At 42.3% G+C, this 24,135-nt stretch overlaps 1 protein-coding gene across 4 annotated transcripts in view; it reads left to right on the top strand.

Annotated features, from left to right (window-relative positions):
• CDK5RAP2 (CDK5 regulatory subunit associated protein 2) overlaps positions 1-24,135 on the top strand; it is a 183,965-nt gene that overhangs the window by 123,999 nt on the left and 35,831 nt on the right. For all 4 annotated transcript variants that reach the window (XM_054502815.2, XM_054502812.2, XM_054502816.2 and 1 more), the window contains 4 exons: positions 4,627-4,858; positions 9,022-9,144; positions 12,826-13,399; positions 15,271-15,503. In XM_054502815.2, the coding sequence (XP_054358790.1) occupies positions 4,627-4,858; positions 9,022-9,144; positions 12,826-13,399; positions 15,271-15,503 (1,162 nt within the window). The remainder of the gene's footprint in view (positions 1-4,626; positions 4,859-9,021; positions 9,145-12,825; positions 13,400-15,270; positions 15,504-24,135) is intronic.

The raw sequence follows: 24,135 nt of genomic DNA, 5'->3' as shown, positions 1-24,135 counted from the left end.
TACCTTCCAACCCGGATTTGTTGAGTGAATGTTTGCATGTTGATTTTCCTTCAGCTTAGATACTGTCTCTAAGCTCTGCACATCCTATCAGATATGCCAGATTGTTAAAACCAGATTCTTTTGGCAATGTTTCATTGGACCCTTATGAAAATCCTCTTGAGGTCACGGCTTGACCCCCCCCACGGCCAAGAATCCCTATAGAAGGGAGATGTGTTCTGGGAGAGAAGGAAATAGGTCGTGTTTCTAATAGTGGTTCAGTGAAGGCTGTTAATATTCTTGTTTCTGATGGGTGTTTTGTATTTGAGAAATCAACTGTATACACTGCTTTATAGCATCAGAATGGAAAATTAAGTTTATTTTCTGACCACTAAATTACTGCTTTTGCGTATACAAAAGAGTTAGATATATCATTAGCAAAATTGCTTTTGATTGTTTTAAATTATGCACCAAAACTGTAATTTCTAGAAAAGAGTTTTCTAAAGATATCAGTAGAGACCAGAGAGCGAGAGAGAGAGAGAGAGAGACTGCCATTATATTAACGGTACTAGAAATGCAAATTTGTGCAGTTTGGCTATAATAGAAATGCTCTCATCTGCCCCAGCTCCTTCAGTTTGTACCTGTATATCAGGAAAACTAGGTGTCTTTTGTTTGTTTGGTTTTTTGTTTGAATTTTTCATTGTGTGAGAGATGTTATTCTGTGTTCAGGAAAACTGGAGAATTGAATGGACTTAATTTCCCCAAATATATTAAAATATGTATTTTTTTAGTTTGAAATTATTCCTCTTGCTATGTCTTCAAAAGGAAGGAAACCATATTTGTTTATTATTATTTTTAGTATCTATTAGGGATTGTGCTAGATACTCTCTGTGTGTATATACATTATATATATAATATGTAATATATAATCTCATTTAATATTCTCAACAAGAGTATGAATTTGGTAGTTGTTACCTACATTTTACTTATGAAGAAATATAGGCTCTTAAAAGGCTCAGAAAACTGTCCAGAGTGATTTAGCTGGTAAGTGGAGTGACAGGGATATAAACTAAAGTCTGGTTTTAAATGCAGACAGGGATATTATAAACCTGTCTTTCTCTGGGAGAGAAGAGCCCTCCCATCACCACCATGGCCTCCAGTCTATGCAAAGTAGAAGGAAATTTAATGATATTTTTTGTAATGTTTGGTAGTTAAGGAGTTGATAATCCTATGGCTTACCTCTTCTAATAGGATACTCTGATATCCTGTTAAAAGGAACATCACTGCAGCCCGAGGGTGAGACAAGGAGACCAGATATCCTTACAGTCGTTTAGTTATAGAAACACGGAGACCAGATATCCTTTCAATTGTTTAGTTACAGACAAGAGGATGGACTTTACTGATATACATGTGTTTGCATCGGGCCTGGCCACTTACCTGCTTTGAGCCTTTGGCAAGTGTCTAGTACAGTACCTTGTACATGGTGGGAGCTCAGAGTGCGTGAGTTCCTGTTTCCCTTCCATTCCCAAGGAAGAAATTCCAATGTGACATCTTTAATAATGTGGTAGGTGGGACTCTGTTTGGAGTCCATAAGGTAGCATTTTGTGTGGTGTTATTTTAGAACAAGCATTAGGTTGACTGACGGCAGTCTTCCAGCTTGAAATTGGCTTTGGCATTTGTGCACTTGCAGATATCTTTTCTGCTGCCATATGACACACAGATTTGGATCCAGGAATAAAGATTGGTGGAGACTGAGGACCAAGCAAATGATTGTTATTTTCCAGCCCTCTTTGCTGAGGCATCCATCTCCTCCCACGTGGTCTCCTTTTGCCACCTCAAACTGTTCTTATCCTTGAACCTGCTCTCTCCTCTTACCTGGAATTTCAGAGCAGAAAGCATCTCACTTTTCTGAACTGAGCACTGCACCCTGAAGAGCTAGTCTGAGGTCTGACTCTTGAACCTTCTTGCACTGTGACATTGGACTAGTTGTTTGACATTGCGGTTCTTCATCTGGAAAGTAAGAATGATAATGTCTCTTATCCTGTGAGTTCTGGGAATGCAGAGTTTACTTCCGGATTATGAGAAAGTGTGCTTGAAAGCATTTTATATCCTAGAATGTTCAAGAAGGGGCCCTTACTCTTCTTTCCTTCTTAAGAGACCTCAGTGATCTCATTTCTTGGGTCCCAAATATTTTCTGTTTTCCTCTTGGGTTCCTTCTCTTCTGCTATTTAAAAACTTTAAAAAAACACAGCCTTATTGAGATTTAATTCACATGTCATACAATGCATCCCTTTAAGGTATACAATTCAGTGGGGTATTTTTAGTCTATTCACAGAGTTGGACAACAATTTTAGAACATTTTCATCATCCCAAAAGAAACCTCGTACTCATTAACAGTCATTTCCCATTTCCCCTCAACTCACCCACCACAGCCCTAGGCAACCACGCATCTACTTTGTGTCTCTTTCAATTTGCCTATTCTGGATTATTTCATATAAATGGAATCATGCCATATGTGGTTTTTGGTGACTGGCTTCTTCCACTTAGCATACTGTTTTTGAGGTTCATTCACGTTGTAGCATGTATCAGTACTTCATTTATTTTTATTGCCAAACAGTATTCCATAGTATATCCATATGGATATACCACATTCATTAGTTGATGCACATTTGAGCTGTTTCCACTTTTTGTTATTAGAAATAATGTTGCTATTCATGTACAAATTTTGGGGGTGATAACGTTTTTATTTCTCTTGGGTATATACCTAGGAGTAGAATTGATGGGTAAGATGGTAACTCTATGTTTAATCTTTTTGAGGAACTGCCAGACTGTTTTCTAAAGCGCCTGTACCCTCTTTACATTCTCACCAGCAGTGTGTGAGGGTTCCAATTTCTCCACTTCATCAACACTTGTTGTTGTCCTTTGATTATAGCCATTCTAATAGGTGTGAAGTAGTGGTATTTTATTGTGATTTGATTTACATTTTCCTTGGTGACTAATGATGTTGAGCATCTTTTCACATGCTTATTGGCCATACACGTATCTCCTTTGGAGAAATGACTATCAGAGTTTTTGCTCATCTTTTAATTGGATTATTTGTTTTTATTATTGAGTTGTAGTATTTCTTTAAATATAGTCTGGATTAAGTCCCTCTTCCCAGCTTTTGAATGTTTAAAATTCCCCAGTTGAAAGAGACCCCCATTTGGCCTCTTAAGTTATTGTTTATATGTTCATTCCACAAATAGTTGTTTAGTACCTACTGTGTACTAGTTCTTACGCTAGAAGCTATACAGAGAGTATGGCCAAGATATGCAAAGCCTCTTAACCCTGGAGATTACAGGTTGGTGCAGAAGACAGACAAGGAACAGATAATTGCACAGGCATTTAATTAAAATGATACTAATGTTCTCTGAAGGGATATGTAGGGGACAGTGAGTGTCTAATAGGGAGCCCTGCCTTGGTCTTGGAAATCAAGGCCCATTTTCCTGAGGAAGGCCCATTTGAGCTGAGTTTTAATGAATGCTATTTAGAGTTAGTCGGGGAAGTAGGAAGGAGTAAGTGTTCTGGGCAAAGGAGTCGGCATATGCTAAGGTCCTGAGGTAGAAGGAAGGCATTTTGAGGAACCAAGGTCATTGTTGCTGAAGAGCAGGGTGAAGTGGAAGGGGGTATAACTCAGGCTGTAGGTCCTGCAGGACTTTGTAGGCTGTGGTATGGACGTTGACCTTTGTCTTGAGAGAACTGGAAAGCAATTAAAATAGTTTTAGGCGGAAGAGAGGAGTAGTAGGTTTGTCTTTTTGCTGTAGCATGGACAGTGGCTTAGAGAGGGCAAAAGTGAATGTGTGGAGACCACCCAGGAGACTGTTGCCATGACTTAGGTGAGAACTAACAGCATCTTGGAGTTGAGTGGTAGCAGTGGAGGATGAGAAGAGTTGAAAGAATTGAGAGACAGCCTGGGAGTTACAATTAATGGACCCTGATGAATAGTGAAAGTGGGTGGCAAGAATAAAGGGAAACTTAAAAATCATTGCCATGGTTCTAGATTGTGTAGTAAATGGATAGTCATGTGATTCACCAAGACAGAGATTGTTGAAGTGGCGTAGATTTGCAGCGGAGACATGGGGTGATGGAGCTGAAGAGTTGAATTTTCAGTTGACTCTGTAGTGCCCGTGAGTCATTACGAATGAAGTGTCTGGGAGTTCTGAGCCTGGGAAATATCCGCTGGGTTGGCAACCTAGTAGCCACCAAAGTAAGGGGTGGTTCTGGGGGACTAGCAGGGGTTGATAGGCCAGACTAGATTAGACTGAGGAATGTTTGGGAAACGAGGAAATAGATAAGGAGCAAAATAACATTTCCCAGAAGATCAGATTGGAAGAAGAACTGCCATTTATGGAGTGTCTGGATTGTCCAGAGAGACAATAGGCCAGGGCCAGGAGGGTGGCGAGGAGAAGCTTGGCCCTTGATGATCAGAGGAGGGACCTGCCAAGATACAAGCTCTTTGGCTGGTGGATAAACATAGCTGCCATTATAGGAACGAGAAGTCTGGGCAGCCAGTTCGAATTCCATTTTAAAAGGCTGGCATGAGAATGTTGACTGTGCAACCAAAGGAAGCGTGTTCAAAGTGTATTCATTGTTGCATATGTGTGTTTTCAGGAGGCTAAGAAGTCCCGCTTGCCAATCCTAATAAAACCATCCCGGTCATTAGGAAATATGTATCGTCTCCCTGCCACCCAGGAGGTGGTGACGCAGCTGCAGAGCCAGATCTTGGAGCTGCAGGGGGAGCTGAAGGAGTTTAAAACTTGTAATAAGCAACTTCACCAAAAGTTAATTCTGGCTGAAGCAGTGATGGAGGGGAGGCCAACGCCCGACAAAATGTTGCTGAATGGTAAGCACCAAGAAAAATGTATTCCCTGTGAGCTAGACAAACAGCTCGATAGAACTGCTTGAAATGTCAGCCTTGTTGTTTAGAATTGCAATAAGTTTGAGTATAAATTTCAAGAATTGCAGTGATTAATCTTGACTCTTGACAAATGCACAACAGAGGGAACACAATAAGGAGAATGAATCCATTACTTTCATTTTATTCTGGAGTCTGGATAAAGGGAACTTGTAGTGCTCATAGGTCTGAGGGGGCACTGCTGCCTTCACTAAGGATTGTCTGCAGATGCCCCAGTTGTGTTTGGCTTTGTCTGTGGACGCCTCTGGCGTGTGGCATCAGAGGTATGCAAGTGAGGGTCCACTTTGCAGGGTTCTCTGTAATGTCCAGGCCAACTTAGGGCTAATTCTAAACCTTACTAACCTTGTGTCTTCCTCTAGAAGTAACCCACTTCCCCACCCTCTTTGAACCTGCTGGCTCTGCTCTCCTGGGAGGCAAGACAACAGCCCCTGTGTTAAAGTGTACCTAAATAGTTAGGATCCAGAGACTTGGAGGAAGTGTGTCTAGTGGCGTCCTCTAGTCTAGGACAGTGGTGCGTAGAGATTTTGGACCACTAACCCTTTGAGAATCTGAAGAAAGCAGAGGGCCCTCCCACAGAATGATGCAGCTGAGCATATAAGTAGCATTTTACATCATTTTCTCAGGGCTCATGATCCACAAAAGTGCATATGTTGACTCCTAATTTTGAACTTCTGTAAGCAGATGGCAGCAGCACCATAACAAGAACAAAAAAAGTAATCTTTTATTTATTTATTCATTTCTTCTGTGTGCCAAGCACTATTCTAGGCACTGAGGAGAGAGGAGTGACCAAAGCAGATGAAGTCTTTGTCTAGCTTACATTCTTGTGTGTGTGTAGGGTCGGGGGGAAGACAGAAAGCTGATAAGCATACGTACAACATGTGAGAAAATAAGTGCCATGGAAAAGAACGAAGCAGGATTTGAGTGTGGGGAATGTGGAGGAGGGGCAGGATTTGCTCGTGTCATGAATGCTAGAGAGCCTCCATGGTGAAGTGGCATTTGAAGGGAAACAGGGGAAATGAGTGCACTAGTCATCTTGGGAAGAAGGAAGAAGGCAAAGGCCCTGGTGCTGCTGTGAACAGGGGAAGATGGATGAATAGTAAGGAGGCTAATTGTGTGGCTGGAGTGTGGAGTAAGGAAGAGGAAGAGTTGTATGTAGAAGATGAGGTCTGGGAGGCAGCAGATCAGGCAGGCTGTCAAAGGCCGTTCTAGGACTCTTTTACTTGGTAAGATTGGAAACTTTTGGAGGGTTTTGAGCAGCAGAGTCATTATTTGACTTAAGCCTTAAAGTAGGAGTTGACAGGCTGAGCGCGGTGTCTCACACATGTAACCCCAGCACTTTGGGAGGCCAAGGCGGGCAGATCACCTGAGGTCAGGAGTTCGAGACCAGCTTGGCCAACATGGTGAAACCCCATCTCTACTAAAAATACAAAATTAGCCAGGCATGGTGGTGCATGCCTGTAATCCCAGCTCCTCAGGAGGCTGAAGCAGGGGAATCGCTTGAACCCGCGAGGTGGAGGTTGCAGTGAGCAGACACAGGAGCAAAACTCCATCTCAAAAAAAAAAAAAAAAAAAAAAAAGTAGGAGTTGACAAACCACAACCTGTGGGCCAAATCCAGTTCACTTCCTGTTTTTGGAAATAAAGTTTTATTGAAACACAGCCACACCCATTTGTTTGCATATTGTCTGTGTTTGCTTTTGTGCTTTGATGGCAGAATTGAGTAGTTACCATAGAGACTCTTTGGCCTGCAAAGCCTAAAGTATTTATTTGACTTTAAGAAAGGTAGTCCAACCTCTGCTTTAAAGGATCACTTTGGATATGAACCTTTGGAAGGATGGAGTTGTCATTCACTGAGATGAGAAAGACTGAAGACTGCATGAGAGGCAAGCATGAGGGGGACATTAGGGGTCTGGTTTGGACATGTGAGTTGCCTGTTGACCATCCCGGTGGAGACACTAGATAGGCAATTGAAGACAGATGAGTCTGGAGTCAAGGGTAGAGGTCTGGATTAGAGATACGAAGTTAGGAAATAGCAATATTTTGGTAATATTTGAAGCTATATGACTTGGAGCCATAGCAGCCAGGTCCAGGAATTGAAACTGAGGCTCTCTTGTGGTTAAAGGTTGGACCAAGAAGACCAGCCAGTGAGGTAGGAGGGATCCAAGAGAGGGTGACTTCCCAGAAGCTGAGTAAGGAGGGTATTAGCAGTGTCAGATATTGCTATAGGACAGGTAAGACAAGGACTGAGGATTGGCTTTGGGATTTAACAATGTGGAAGTCATTGGTGTACTTGAAAGGAGCTGTTTCCATGGAGTGGGTGCAGCCTGATTGGCATGGGTTGCAGAGAGAGAATGCAGGAGAGAGATTGGAGACAGCAAGCATGGACAGCCCTGAGGAATTATAGCATAAAGCAATGTAGAGAAGGAAGGCAGTTAGGAGCCACATTGTCACCAAACCTCAAGGGATTCAGTGAATCTAGGGACCATGGATGATTACAGTAAAGTGGGGTCGTTGGTGGTATCATCTGGAAGCATGAGCTGCAAAAGTGGAATTTTCAGGGAAGAGAGAGAATGATCTAGAAGTGGCAGTGAGGAGCAAAGACACTTATACACTTTGGGCCCATGATATGAGAGTTAGGGGAAAGAAATGACCACAACTTTGAAGGCTGTGGGAGAAGCAGTGTCCTTGGGGTCATCCCAAGTTCACTTAGAGTGACGGGGAGAGATGAATGTTCAGAGAGGATATTGATGCTCTTTGGGACTTGCCAATGAAGGGAATGAGTACCAGGGCAGGAGGCTGCAACAGATTAGAGGATTTCCAGAGTGGGTCAGGGATTGGAGATGACTCTGGAGTCTTGGACATACTGTGGTATTAATAAAACAAGCACCTATTATTTACTGAGTCTTGCTATACACTCTAAGTACATGATCTAATTGGGTTCTCTCAACAGTCCTTTGAGGCAGATACAGAAATTACTACCATCTTATAGTTAAGGCAGCAGTTTCAGAGATAAAGTGACTTGGCTGCAGTCACACTGTGACTAACTTTTCTAGCTAGATGGGAATCAGCCTGCCTAATTTCAAAGCCCATGTTCTTTACTGTTTCACAAAGCCTAGTATGTGATACTTCTTGTATGGATTTTATGAAAATCCATAGCCAAAGGTATGTTCCATTTAATTTTAGGTTTTCTTTTGGGTTTACCATAGTTGAGGTTTCCAGATAAGAAGACCTTTGGCAGAATTGCTCTTCCCTTACCACCTCCTTATCTGCCTTCTTCTAAATCCATTCAACCATCATCCAGGCATCTTTTCATTCATTCAGTGAACATTCCCTGAGCACCTGCTATGTTTCCAGCCTCATGCACTGGGGGTAGGAGAGAAATAAATCAGATACAGTCTCTGCCTTCTGAGAACTCCCCGTCTGGTGCGGGCTGGGGGAGGTGGCAGTTAACTAAATCAATACAGGGTTGTGGGGACCTTCATGGAGGAAAGATTTTATGGCAAAGGTAACTCAGCTCAACAGAGGTCCTGGCACTTTGCCCATAGCTTGCCATTTTTTTAAATTCAAATTTAAATTTTTTATATTTTGTAGAGATGGGGGTCTTGCTATATTGCCCAGGCTGGTCTTGAACTCCTGGCCTCAAGTGGCCCCCCTGCCTCGGCCTCCTGAAGTGCTGGGATTATAGGCATGAGCCACCATGCTGGCTCCTAGCTTGCCATTTGCACTCAATACTGTTTTTATTTTTTACTGAGACACTAGGGTGCCTCAAATCCAGGTGCTACCTCAAACAGTTGCCCAGGAGACCCTAGGGCCTCTGTCTTCTTGAGAAAAAATGGGCACGAATGGATAGAATTCATTTTCTCACTCAGCTTTTTGAGAGCCTGGACTTAAACCATTTCAGACAAGCTGCAGTATATTTATGCTTTTTATGTCCTGTTATGGCAGCTCGATAGATTAATTTTATCTTATAAATTGCATTTTGCCTCCCCAGTGTTTTTATTTTCCCTGTTGTATCTTTGTATTCTTCTCAGTTGCTTAAGTTTCAGGTCTTACGGTTTTATTTATTTTTCTTTCTCTTTGTGATTGCCTGTAGCTCAGCCCCCTGTGGGACCAGCCTACCAGGACAGCCCAGGAGAGCAGAAAGGAATTAAAACCACATCTTCTGTCTGGAGAGACAAGGAAATGGACAGTGATCAGCAAACAAGCTACGAGATCGGTCAGAATTCAACCCCTGTGTGTATTGAACAGCTTCCATGTGCCAGGCACCATTTGGATGTTTTATCTAAAAATTATTACTAAGCCCATAGCAGCCCTCTCAGGGCATTATTATCATTCCAGTCTAACACATGGGAAGCTGAGGTTTTAAGAAATAATTGACCCAGGGTCACCCAGCTGGTAAGTAGGAGAAGAGTCAAGGTACAGTAGGATGTCAGAACCCACCCGTCCATGCGTCAGCATGCTTCTCTACCAGGCAGTGGGCTGGGTTCTGGTGGTTCAACATGAAAAGACACATCCTGCTCTTAGGGACCCCACAGCTCGGAGGAGACAACCATCGCAACAGCCTGTCAGTATTCAGCGCGGGGCTGCCTGTTGCTGAGGTGTGCTCGGTGTTGGTCCGTGTGCCCGGGAGGAGTGGGTCAGAGGAGAGCCTGAGGCTGAGACTGGGTTTGTGGGGTTTGCCAGGCAGATCAGTGGAAAAGGTGCAGAGATATGGGTGAGGGCACAGGCAAGTTGTATTCCTTTCTTTTTAAAATTATGAAGTATTAGAAGCATACATAAGCACAAAAGATAATATAACAAATACTCATGTTCTCATTCAACCGGAATGAACAAATGCCTACATTCTTTTTATGTTAGATATTTTTCCCCCTTCATTAAAAAAAAAATCACTATTAATCCAGATCTAATTCACTCTGTTAGAAATTGTCCTCAAGAATCCTAAATTTGTCATGGGATGGCCATGGGGACACCAGTCTCTGGAAAAATACTGAGTTGTGGTATATACACTGTTGTATACTTTTGCAAGGTCCAGAGTCACTGCAGTGAATACATGGTCACATGCTTCTGTGCGTTCTGGGCTTTGAGGAGAAAGCTACTCTACCAGGCAATAAAGTCCCCCTTAGCTGAATTGTGGAAAGTTGTAGAACTATAGTATTTCTTATAATGCAAATATTCATAAATGGTCTTGGGGACATCTTTTGATTTCTTCTTGATAGTTATTAATACAGACTTCTTAACTAATTGACAGCTTCCCTTTCCCTGTCAGTACTTCCCTTCATTACTGAATGTCTTCCATTTTTCTGAATGTGCTTCCAGAACTTTGTACATGAGTCGCATCTGCCTGAACTTCCACCTTTTAATTGTTGCGCAGCTGAGGCTGGGTGCTGCGTGTGACATCTTCATTGCTGTTTCTTTTTCACAAGGCCCTTGACAGATACTTGGGATGTGAATAAAGGATTTTACAGGCATCTTGGCCTTCACATTGAGGGTTAAGAACTCTCTCTCTCTTTGCTCATGCACCACGGTACAGGAGATTCGATTGCAGGAGTGTTACTTCGGGAAGCAGCATTCAGAGTGTTAGAGGCAGACTGCCAGGCTTTGAGGAAGGGCTCTACTGCTTACCTACCCTGAACCCTAAGCAAATTCTTAAGCTCCCTAAGCCTCAACCTCCTCTTCTGTAAAATGGGGATACTAGTGATGCCTCATAATTACTTAAGGAAAGTCCTGGGAACTAATCTTTATTTCCATGAGTGAACACGCTTCTTGCCATGAAGTACAGGCCAAATTCTATTATCATGAGGTTATTACAGCAAAGATATTTTCTTGTCTTGGAGGGTGATTCACTGGAAAAAAAGCCTTATGGGGAGATATCTCCCTCCCCAGTTCCCCTTTCTCTTGTTCAGCCAGAAATACTTGCTGAGTACATTCTCTGTCGCAGACCCTGTGCCAGATACTGGAGAAACAGACATGGATGACACGGTCTCCACCCTCAAGGCTCTTATTGACTAGTTATCATAACATTGTGTATAATAAAAATACTGTATTAGGAATGCTTCCTTTAGGTCAGGTAGCAGCTGCTGTCTGAAATGAAATGCCATACTTTATGGTATTTGCATCATGAACAGAGACAAGAGTGTACCTCAAGTCACAAGGAGCGCATTGCAGAACCAGAAATTGGGACATGCAGTCTGACGAGGATTTGTGTGTGAATTTCTTTCTGAGAGATCTCCTAGGTCACCCAGTCCAACCCACGTTGTTGCTTTTGTAGCATTTTTCCAGGCTGGCCTTTGCAGGCACGCCTCTGGTGAAGGGCATCTCCTCCTATCTTGGAATGGTTAGAGGATGTTTGTGTTACTTGGATTCCTTCACTACTATGTGCCAGATACTGTGCTAGCCTTTTTTTTTTTCTTTTTGCAGATTTTGTTCCATATAATCCCTAAAAACAAACACATACACACAACTTTTCACAGTGATGTTCTTTCCATTTTACAGATAAAGCTACTAAACCTCAGAGAGGTCAAGTAACTTGCCTATGTGACAGAGCCAGAGTTTGAAACCATGTCTGTTGAATTTTGAAGACAGGTTTTTCTACTGTCTTTTCTACTTTCTGCTGCCCCTTAAGTATTCAGACAGCTCTCTATATAGAACGGGACTTTCCTTGGGCAGCCAGCAGTGTGGCATAGTGGTTAAGAACAGAAGCTCTGGAGTCAGGCCTGAGCTTGAAGCCGCACTACAACCATATGAGACATCTCTTTCCACATTTTAGACACAGGGGAAACTGAGGCTCTTGGATAGTAAAGTCACTTGCCTCAGGCTGTGCGGCCTTCAAACCTCATATTCTTTTTGCTGTACCACTCCACTTCTCAAACAAGTTTGACTGCATCTCTAAGGGTTTAGGTATTGCTAGCTATAAGGAAATATTTCCTGGCAGTGTTGTGAGTGAGTGAAACACCTCACTAAAGGGGATGTCAGGGCATCTCTTGGAAGCCGTTAGACATGGAAATGAGAAGACTGTTACGTGTTGTGGATATTCAGAATTACCACTCTTTACTGTTGCTTCACAGAATCTCTCAATATTTCTCACACTGGCACTGACTTCTGGTCTGGGTTAGGTTCTGTACTAGACGCCGAGAATGTGAAAATGAAAGGCCACATCTCTGCTGTGAAGAAACGTGCAGTCTGGTGAGGGAGAGCAGCATTCAGATAACGAATTGCTATGTGAATCAATAAATAAGCCACTTATAATTTTTACTTTAGCACCCAGCACATAGTATATTTGTCTTGAGTAATATGCATAAGGTGCTACAGAACCACAGCGAGTTCTGACTTTTGCATAGTTTGGCAGTGGGCTTGCAGAGGAAGGAAAATTAGATCTGGGTATGGAAAGAGTTCATTAGGTAGGAGTAGAATAGAGGGCTGAGGATGTTCCAGGCAGAGGGCACGGCCCATGCAAAAGCATGGAGGCATGACACAGCACGCTGTGTGCAGGGAATCATGGTTAATTTTGTAGGAAATCTCCAGAGTGGTGCCAGAGATATTCCTGGAAAGGTTGCCTGGAACTAGATCATGGAAGGTCTCATGTAGATACTGGGAATGTCGATGAATTTTAGGGGGGGTGTGTGTGGGTTTATCATGGTTAAAATTACTTTTTAGAACAGTCACTCTGAGGAAGAGGACAACTGAGGGGTAAGAGGGAAAGACTAGGGCTTTTTGAGGGAGGCTTGTTAGGAAAGACTGGAGGCTTTTAGAGGGAAGTGTGTTAGGAAATACTAGGGCCTTTTTGAGGGAGGCTTGTTAGGTCACTGCAGTGGTCTTGGCTTGGCTATGGCTGTGAGGAAGGAGAGAGGGGTTGGATTTTAGTAGAAGAGATACTGACATAAATGTATTTGATTTTCAGACTCTGAGATTTGCCCACCTGATGACCTTGCCAGCTTGCCATCATGCAAAGAAAATCCTGAAGATGTTCTGAGCCCAACTTCAGTAGCTACTTACCTGAGTTCCAAGAGTCAGCCTTCTGCTAAAGTCAGTGTGATGGGGACTGATCAGTCAGAGAGCATTAATACCTCAAATGAGACAGAATACTTAAAACAGAAAATCCATGACTTGGAAACTGAGCTGGAAGGCTACCAGAATTTCATATTTCAGCTTCAAAAGCACTCCCAGTGCAGTGAGGCCATTATTACAGTTTTGTGTGGGACAGAAGGGGCCCAGGATGGCTTGAGCAAGCCCAAGAGTGGTTCTGATGAGGAAGAAATGACCTTTTCAAGTTTGCACCAAGTGCGATACGTGAAACACATGAAAATCCTCCGTCCACTGGCCCCAGAGATGATTGACGGCAGGATGCTGGAGAACCTCAAACAGCAGCTGGAGGAACAGGAATACGAGCTGCAGAAGGAGCAGAATTTGAACATGCAACTTTTCAGTGAGATCCATAATCTGCAGAATAAGTTCAGAGATCTCTCACCTTCCAGGTACATTCCACCTCTGCTGTCTCCCCATTTAAGCCTGTAGTCCCCCAGTATTGCCACTAGGTGGGAGCCCACGAGCTAAAAGAGAACGCTGCTCTGTGATGGGTAGAGTGTGTTCTGGGGAAGGCTTGATGGTGGGGTTCAGGCAGCCAGGTCCTGTGGAGAAGTGAGAGGTGAGGCCACAAAGAAGAGGAACAGCGACCACGCATGTGAACGTCAGTTACGAGTCTTGGGTCCTCTGGAAATCTGCAGGGCAGATTTCGCCCTCCTCAAGTTGGGGGCTCAGGGTAAAGGTTTCATACCAGTCACTTGGTGAGTGATAGAGCGTTTGCTGAACTGCAGTGTGTACTCCTGGACTCTGTTACTGGCTTTTGCTGTGCTGTGAAACTAAAACTGATGTCTAGGCAAGGTAGGAGGAATATAAATATTTTCCATATCTTTACCCTTTAAGGTCATCTTAGAGAAATAAACTTGTGTTGAAAGAGAATTCTTAGGTCATGAAGATAGTGCTTTATGGGCATAGATATATACAGTTTTGCTTCATGAGATATGGCAAAAATGGGATCATTTGTAAAGCTGACCTTCATTTGTCACTAATTTGAGTCAAACACATTGTTCTGAATTGTCAGGAGCCAGGATGAATTTTTCAAGACTTCCCAACCAGTGAGATTGAAGGTAGCTTGTAATTATTGAAAGGCTGTTGTCTCAGGCCCCTGGTTAGGCACTTTTCTTATCTAATCCTCAAAATCACCTGAGAAGGAGGTATTCCTAAACTAGTTATTATAGGTAAGGAAACTGAGCCTCAAAGTAGCTGCAGTGACTTGGCAGAGAACATTCACAGAGCTGGTCAGAGCCATTGCCAGGGTTCAAGCCCACATTATCCCACTCCAGTACCCATGTTTACTCATGTTACTCATGAGTTACCCATGTTTACCGATGTTATTCCAGTACTCACATGATACTGGCCCCCACCTTTAATGCTGGTATCATGGAATCTGCATGTGCACACTCTATGTTGAAGGTGACTGCCAGCCCATGTAGTGTTGTCATTTCCAGGAAGGAGAAAATTATGTTGAACTGAAGTGTCAGCATCTTTGCCAAGCTACTCTCTGGAGCAAGGTTATTGTGGCCAGTTTACATGAGTCACATTTCCCTTAACCTGTGTACTTCTCAGTGCCTTTCTTTTATGGGCTCACCTAGGAAAAGATGGCACATGACGGTAAGAAGGTAATATTGCATAATGATCTTCAAAGTGAGAATTGTGTTTGAATCCAAAATCTTTACCACTTAATTAGCTTTGCAATCAGTTTCTTCTTCTGTAAAAGGGGACATTTATACATTTGTTGGAAGACTGAGAGGATTAGATAACATATAAAGCACTGAATTCAGTTACTGACAGGTCGTAAACCCTCAGTAAATGGTGGTTAGCATCATAATCATGATTCAGTGATGTTTTGTTCGGGAGGAGAGAGTCCTGTCTTTTTTTCTTCGCAGTGCACTTTCTTTATCACACTTCATGAGAATTTTTGGTAGATCCTCTGACCCTTGGGGCACTTGTTTCTACAATTCAGAATAGTATTTTTGAAGATTGTATGGAAACTAATTGTTTGCCTGAGTCCTTGCCAATCTGTACTTTAATTGGGGGCTTTATAAGGTTAAAAATGTTGCAGAAGAATCTTTGTTCCAGCATTTGTTGGCTGTGTGAAATCAAAGAAGAGGTGACCTTGTACAGTTTCAATTTTTCTAAAAGTATATATACTTGTACAGCTGCAGGCTTTTAAAAATTGTACTCTGTCATTTTTCCAATTAGTGTTAAGGTCACAAAAATTCAATTCTAAAATGGTCCAAGTATTTTCTTTCCCCTCTTTTATCAGATACGATTCATTAGTTCAGTCCCAAGCCAGGGAGCTCTCCCTTCAACGGCAGCAGATTAAGGATGGCCGTGGCATCTGTGTCATCTCCCGTCAACACATGAACACCATGATTAAGGCATTTGAGGAGTTGCTGCAGGCCAGTGATGTGGATTACTGCGTGGCCGAGGGTTTCCAGGAACAGCTGAATCAATGTGCTGAGCTGCTGGAGAAATTGGAAAAGCTATTTCTCAACGGTAGGTAGGGTGAGGTACGCGAGTCCTAAGACATCAGTAATTGACCCAGGACTTCTTGGAGGGGCACAGGAGGAGCTAACTCCTTGGCCTTACTTATCTTTCACCCCTCTGCCTTGATGAGGTGACAGCAGAACCACACTGGCTGCTGCTTCCTCCCAGTGACCACTTCCACATGGCTTGTGGTCGGCACTGTTACAAACCAGGAGTCCAGTTTAGATGCCTCAGGGGCCGGGCTGGCGAGGTACATGAGTGAAGCCAGCCAGAAGGCACTGCCTCTCATTCAGCAGTGGCCACATGGTTGCCAGTTCTTGCATCTTACACGTTTTCCAGAAAAGATGGGATTTTTTTTTTTTTTTTTTTTTTGTGAAAACTGGTGTGTTTTAAATGTTGGCAAGCAAAAAATCCAGTCAACCAAGCAAAATTTTTGTCAGTTAAAAAGTATATCGAAGAGTTAAGGATGGCCAGAGGAAGGATGAAAGAAACCTTTGCTATGTGCTAGGTAAAATTTTTAAAATAATTTTTTTTTGAGACTACAGCAAAGAACTCCCATTTACTGTGCACCCAGCTTCATCTGTTGTTAGCATTTGACACATTTGTTTTATCTTTCCCCGTCTGTACACACACGCACTCTATTATTGTCTTTCTGAGCCCTATGAGAGTGGATTGATGCTATGATGTTCCTTTCTCCCTAGATAATTCAGGGTGTAGTTCCTCAGACCAAGGACATTCTCGTGCATAACCATGGTATTGTTATCACAATCAGAAATAGTGTTGTCTAATATACTATTACCTAATATACAGCCTATATTTGAATTTTTATAATTAATTCAATAATGTCTTTTATGACAGTTTATTCTGGATCCTGATCCTGATCCGGGATCCAGTTTCCACATTACATTTAGTTGTCATGTGTCTCTCGTCTCCTTTAATCCAGAGTAGTTCCTCACCCTTTCTTCTTTTCATGATGTGAACATACTTCAATAGTTCAGGCTGGCCCCTCACTTTGGGATTATCTGTTCTTTCTGCAAGACTCAATTCATGATTAGATTAGATTGGTTAGATTAGATTGGCTATGCAGTTTTGGCAGGAATGCTACATAAGAGATTATTTTGTTCTTATGGTATTTTCTTAAGGAGGCACACAATATTAATCCCATTTTTGGTGATATTAACTTTGATCACTTCCTTAAGGTAATGTCTGTCAGTTTTCTCCAGTGTAAATTATATTAACCTGTGTAATGAATGAGTAATTTGTAGAAGATACTTTGTTACTCTGTAAGTATTCTCTTCCTCTTCAAACTTCTACCATGAGTTTTACCGTATATTGATGATTCTTGTCTGAGTCAAATGTTCCTATGACAGTTTTTTTCTAACACTAACATTTTTTAATCACATTCCTTCTTCATTTATGTTAGGTGGCATGTACTAGAAGGATGCATTCTCTATTAAATTCCTTTTATTAATATATTTCTTGTTTGTTTATGATCAGCGTGGGCTTAAAGATTCTTATTTTATTCAATGGACTATTATCCATTCTGACATTCATACTATATTGTCCCAGATTTGGTAAGTGGCAGTTTCTTTTGACATGTCTCCATCTTTTTGGGAGTACTTCCTTACTTTCTGGGACAAAATAGATTTTCCATGCTCATCCTGTACTGCTCCTGCCCTGAATGAGCCATTTCTCCAAGAGCCTTGATTCCTTTTAGTGAGGAATGATATTTAACCACCAAGATTTGGTGCTAGGTGTGTTCATTGCTCCGAGGGTATCATTGTGTCTAGGCCCTTTAGCAGGCTGTGTGTGTGTGTGTGTGTGTGTGTGTGTGTAAATGTGTAATTTGTTTTTTAAAAAAATCATTACTTCACAATGGTGCCTTTAATTCCAGTCCAGACTCACTGGGTTCTTTCCTGTTTTTCCTGCTTCCACATTTTTACTTCCCTTCTCCAACAGTAAGAACCCTGGCTCTGACAACATCACCATATCTGCTGATTTGCTCAGTTCTGTAATATATGCACATAGTTCCAGAATTACTCCACCCTTTCCACTGTGAAAAACAAACCCACTGGAAGAGTTCAAGATTTGTTTATTAAAGTAGTTCTCTTTGTTTTTAGGCTAAAAATATACTATAGTATGTTCTTGAATTTAGAAGTTGTTTGGTTTCATTCTTTGTACAGCTGTTGTACAGCTGTACACAATTAGATTCATTTGTTTTTATTTGTATTCAATTTTAGAGTTTTTTACCCTATTTTTATTGATTTAATTTTTTGAATACGTATAACATTAATATGATTCCAGAGTCAAAACTGTATCCTTTTAAATTGCTCTGTGAAGTCATTATTTTTGTCCTTTTCCTTTATCTCCATTAGTATTGCTTCCCAGTTCCCTTTCTCTCTTAAACCCATTGGGACTGGACTCTGAGTTATCTCAACCCCTCCACTGAAACAGTTTGCCTGACACTAACAACTTCCACTTTGCCAAATCCAAGGATCAGTTTTCAGTCTTCATCTTGCTCAGACTGCAGCAGTATTTGACATGTTGATCCCTCCCTCCTTGGCTCACTTGGCTTCCAGACGATGCCACCGAGAGTTCAGTTCTCCTCTCTCTCCCTGGCTGCCTCTGTGTAGCTCTGCCTTCTGCATGTCTTCCATCCCTGACCAGTCCTCACGACCAATTATTGCTGCCACCGCTTCAGCTCGCCTCTCTTATCTCACCTGGATGCTGCAGGCCTCTCCTGTTTGGCCTCTGGGCTTCCATCCTTGTCTCACTGTAGTGCATTTTCCACACAGTAATCAGTGATCTTTTAAAATATAAGTTAGATCATGTCCCATCTCTGCCCCCAAATCAAAGCCTTTCCTTTTCATTCAGTGTAAAAGTCCAGATGAGGGCCTGCAAAGCCGTGTAGCATCGCCCTGGCCATACTCTCTCCTTACTTCTGCTGCCCCACCCTCTCCTGCTTCCCCTCCCCAGCTACTGACCCTGCAGTTTTTCTGGCATGCCCAGGCCAGCTCCTCCTTCAGGGGCTTTGCACTTTCTCTTCTCTCTGGTGTCCCTGATCCCTTCAGGCCTTGTCTCCAATGTCATCATATTAGCGAGGTGCTCTTTGACAGCTCTTTATGAAATAGCAAGGCACCCCAGCCTATCACTGACATTCCCTTTTTCCCTTACCCTGCGTTATTTTCCTTGGTTCTACCCACAACCATCTCGCATGTCATGTGTTTACTACCCATAACCATCTTAACCATCTTGCATGTTATGTGTTTATTATTCTGCCTTCCCTGTAGAATCTAGGCCCTACAAGGGTGCATGGATCTTGTCTGTTGTGTTTGTTGCTGTAGTGCTAGGATATAGATAACGTTTGGTGTATGGTGGACACGCAACACATATTTTGAGAGAATGAATAAATAAATGAGTGAGTCAGTGAATCCAGTGTTACAGCTGTGGAGAGTGTGGCCCAGTGAGAGTAAGCAACTCATCTGTGACCATTTGTGGAGTGAATGGCAGAGCTGGGATTTTAAATCAGGTCTCTGGACAAAAAACTTTTCCTACTAGAGCTACTTGTATTATAGTTGGTATCATATAGGTTATTTGATTTAAACTTCACAATGACCTTGGAAGCACAATGTATTAGTTCAGTTTTATAGATGATGAACTGAGACATAGAGATATAACCTTATATATTTAAATAAATGGGCCTAGTAGTGAAGAATGCAGTCATTGGAGCTGGGCTGGCCAGATTAGAGCTCTGGTTTCCCACTTGTAAGCTGTGTACCTTGGGAAATGTACTTAGTTCCTTGCCTCAGTTTCTTTTTTCACCTGTAAACTTAGCATTCTAATACCCAATTGGTGGAGTCTTTGTAAGAATTAAATTATGGATGTGAAGCCTTGCTTGGCTCAATGCTGGGTGCATGGTTCTTATGTACTGAGTGCTTATTAGTATTTGTACTTTGTGAGTTGGGGCTTAATCCTCAGAACAGCCTGTTTTTCAGGTGAGGAACTTAGACTTAACAGATAAGAGTTTGTTGTTCAAAGTCACAGCTGACTTGGTGGAACCAGGATTTGACTCTGTTCCTCTTGTCTTCATATGTACAAAATAGATGGTTTGTGATGGCCCACATAGTTCATTTAATTCCAGGATAGAACATGGGATAGTTTAGCCATCTGGGCCTAGTGAATGTTTTCCCCCAGCTTTTGCAAAGGGCCCAGCAGCTTAGACCTGCTGTAGACTGGTTTTGCTAATACCAGTTCCCAGGACTTTTGAGGACCAGGGTATATAGGAGTACCTGACTTTTCCCAGCTTTATAAAAACCTACTTCCTTCTAGCTAAGGGTATTCTAAATAAGCTAGTTTTCATTTTATTAGTGGAGAAATATCTGGGTCCTCATGATAAAGCCATATCTTCCAGGCCCAAGTCATTTTCTGTCGGCCTCTTCTTGAAGGCTCTCACTCTAGGCGCTAGGAAGTGGAGAGTTGAGAGAGGGTGCCTCTGGCACCAGCTGCCCTCCTTCCTTCGTCCAGCCACTCCCTTTGGTTTATTTTTAGTTACTTACCTTGACACGCCCAAGGAGAGCCTACTTATTCTTTGTGGGTTCTGCAGGCAGACGAAGCATTTTAGGCTTAGCAGATAACACAAACATAGAACTTGATTTTCTCCTACAAAAAGCATAAAAGTCCCAGAAACCTCACCACAGCTCCTTTTCTTAGGGACTAAAATGTAACACAGAGGTAGCTCTTTCTTGGATTCATATAAGGGGTCTGGCTCTTGAATTATTAAACAAGCTTATCATAAAACAGTTTTATATTTGAGGCATTCGCATAGCATGAGTTCTTAAAAATTTAAATATGGCCTTTAAAAAAATTAATACAAAGCAATACATATTTACTGTGGAATAAAAGATAAGCAAATACTCCTATAATTGCATCACACAACAAAGCGTGAATACCCTGGAGTATATATGCCCAGACCTTTTTTATTCATATGTGTATTTTTTATGGAAATGGGACTGTTTGCATCCTCTCCCTTTGTTCAGTTATAGATAATAAATATACATTGTAAGTTTTAGTGGCTGCAGGGCATTCTTTTGTATAAATGTACCATAATTTATTTAATCATTCCCCATTAGATGAACATTCAGATTGTTGCCGTTTTGGGGCTATTATAAAGAACACTGTATTGGAATCTTTGTGCGTATCCTTGCTATTTCTTTAATAATGTTTGGTTGGTAGGCTCCAAGAAGTAGGATGGTAGTGTGGTTTCTTAATGCTTATAAGGGGACTGTCCTTTGGCTCTATTAAACTAGGGATTCCACTGGGGATCTGGAAACCTGCAAGATTTTGTGAGTATGTGCATTTTTCTGGGGTGAGGGTCTATAACTTAGATTCCCAAGAGGGCTGGGATCAAAATAGATCAGGAACTGGTGTTGCAGCCAGAGTTTCCACTGTATCCTTGTTCTTGGTGCCTCCCAGGAGCAGTTGTATGAATAAGGCAGGTGGTATTTTGTCTGCAGGTATTTTTGAGTAAGCTGTGTTTGACGCTGGGAAAGGTACAAAGAAGACAGTTTGATCAGTGAGCTCACCACATGAACAAAGATAGCTCCTGGAATCCTTTGCCTTAGTTCTCTGCTGACAGAAGTGAACCTGAAACATTGGTTTCTTCTCAAGGCCTTCCACAGTCTGGAGGGGGCCTTTGCCAGGGGCCTTTGCCAGCTCACCACCCTCTGATGATGATGACGTTAATGAAGAAGTTGAAGGAGAAACAATGAGGAAGTGAGAAAGACTGATCTTTATTGGGTGCTTGCAATATACCAGGCATTGTTCTAAGCCTAAGAGGAAGTATTATTTATTATCCTCATTTATTAACAAGTGAGGAACAGAGAGGTTCATTCACTTGGTCTAAGTCAGACAGGAAGTGACAGAGTCTGAATTTGAGTCCATGTAGTTCACTTTCACAGTCTACCCTCCTAACCACCATGATATCGTGCTTTTCACACTCCTATCAAATGAGACGCACTGGTCAGACATTTCTGTGCGCCAGGCCTTGCATTTCCCCTCTTCCATGATTCCGTTCAAACCATTATTTTTTTCTGTAAGACTTCTACTCCCTTTCCACTTAGAGAAATTAGAGAAATTCTGCCTATCCTCCAGGAAACTTTCTTTGTTCACCTGAAGTGGAAGCAAAATTTATTCTTTCCACCCCCTCCCACCCCCGGTTTGTTTATAGCTTGCACTTGATGTTCACATCTGAGTTTGTGATAGAGGCTGTCACAAGGGTGTTGGGTTAGAAAGAACAAGACCTTTGGAGTCAGACAGACTGAAGTTCAGATCCCAGCTTTGTGGGTCATTTATCCTTTGAAGGGCCAGATTTCCTCTATGGGGAAGAGCAGTACCTGTCTTATAGAGATGTTTGCGAGGATGAAATGACATTATTTAAGCTTGTCCAACCTGTGGCCCACGGGCTGCATGCAGCCCAGGACGGCATTGAATGTGGCACAATGCAAATTCGTAAACTTTCTTAAAACATTATGGATTTTTTTGTTTTTTAAGCTCATTGGCTACTGTTAGTGTATTTTATGTGTGGTCCAAGACACAGTGTGGCCCAGGGAAGCCAAAAGATTGGACACCCCTGATTTCTTTCATTTTTAAATTTCTGGGCAAACAAAAAACCCAATAGACACTCCTGATTTGAAGGGTGTCATGCCTTGACAAGTAGGGGGAGGTCAGGAAGATACGTCAACCAAAATTAAAATTGTAAATCCTACAGCTGGCTGAGTGGACCCTTCCCTCAGCTAAGGAACCCAACAAAACCTGAAAAACTAGTTCAGACCGTGATGGGAAAGTGGGGGGCGGTCAGACATGCCTCATTATACTCTCCTCCCTTTGGAGTTGGCACACAGCTGACCAGTATTAACATTAAAATAGAGATCTATTAGGCTGACCGAACAGACTCTGTAGCAATAAGAAACCAAATTCTAACCTGACTCCATTATAGCATCACATGACAGATAGCAGGACTCTGAAAGAAGTCAAAGTATTTTACCCCAAAATATATTTCTTTGACATGTTTTGAAATGGCCCTGAAATGCTGTCTCTTATAGGGAACACTTACATTCTATAGAGAATCCCCTTCCCTTTCCAGGTCTTTTTCTGATCCTGAAGAGATTGGCTGAGAGTCCAGCACCTTTTAAGGATCTGAATAGGAAACATTTGCCTCTGAGGATGGCCACCTCTGGGACTTCATCCACATAAGAAAAACCTTGGTCTCCATAACCCCTTACCTTAACTCAGACACTCCTTTCTATTAATTCCAGGTCTTTAGATAATAACTCTTTCAACCAAGTGCCAATCAGAAAAATGTTTGAATCCACCTATGACCTGGAAGCCCGCCACCCACTTTGAGTTGTCCTGCCTTTCCAGACCAGACCAGTGTATACCTCACATATGTTGATTGATATCTTATGTCTCCCTAAAACATATAAAACCAAGCTGTAACCCAATCACCTTGGGCACATGTTCTCAGGACCTCCTGGGGCTGTGTCACGTGTCATGATCCATAACCTTGGCAAAATAAACTTCAAAACTGGTTGAGATCTGTCTCAGATACTTTTTGGCTTACAGTGACAACAATAATAATGGGGCACGCATGTCATGGTTAACAGAGTGATCCAGGCTTTCAGAGAAAATGGAGGGTTTTTCCTCCTAAGAATCCCTGGAACTGCCCTCCCCAGAGCCCCTTAGTGTCTTCTCACCTTTCTAAAGCAGTTCTTCCCTCCATCAAAGATAAGGCTCCACTGCCACCTCCCCTAAATGTTCCTTGATGGTCCAGGCCAGATTCTGTTTGTCTCCTCTGTGTGTCTTCCCACAGCATCCGTTGCAGCCCCTTATCACAGCACTGTAGTGCAGTTGTCTTTTGGGTCCACCTTTTCCACTCAGGTGAACTCACTGATGATAGGGTGGCTCCTCATTCATCTCTGTATCCTCAGTGTCTGGCACAAGAACCTGGGTGGAGCACTGTAAATATTAAAACAGAATTAGTTTCTACCAATTACTAGAGAGGTGGAAAGGAAGAAACATCTGGGTCATGTAGGAGATGCCAGGCTGTGGGATTTGAAGTTAACTCTGTAGGACTGATGGATTTTGAGCTGGGAACTACTGTTTCAAAAGAGGCTTCTTAAGCACTGTACAGAATGGATCAGTGCAGAGAGGAAACTGAAGTTGGGTCAACCAGTTATAAGTTTGTCTGGCATAATAGTCTTCTCTTGCATGAGATAACTAGATGTTTTTTATTTGAAAAGATGAAGTCCTCCTATTGCCTCACACTACACAGCTGTTAGGCATAGCAACAAGATTTGCCTGAGAGATGGGAGCAGCATCTTCATGACATGCAGCCTAAGCTTTTGAATAGCCAGACAGATGGTACCCTGTTACCTGTGTGAGGGCAGTTTCCACCAAGAAATTCAATGCATTAGTTGTTGTGATCTCCCTGTGAATGCTACAGTAACTATTTGTCACTTGGTTTTAAAGAATTCTGTTATAATAATAGGGGAACAGGTGGATTACAGTTGTTGAGTTGTTGCAAGCTCCTCGAGGGTCTGTTATTTGAAGGGGAAACTCATGCTGCTGGTGGCATCAGGGCACA

This window comes from Pongo pygmaeus, chromosome 13 (assembly GCF_028885625.2).
Source record: "Pongo pygmaeus isolate AG05252 chromosome 13, NHGRI_mPonPyg2-v2.0_pri, whole genome shotgun sequence".
Classification (NCBI taxonomy): Eukaryota; Metazoa; Chordata; class Mammalia; order Primates; family Hominidae; genus Pongo; species Pongo pygmaeus.
The sequence above is the reverse complement of the archived record's forward strand: the minus strand, read 5'-3'. Positions and strand labels throughout refer to the sequence as shown.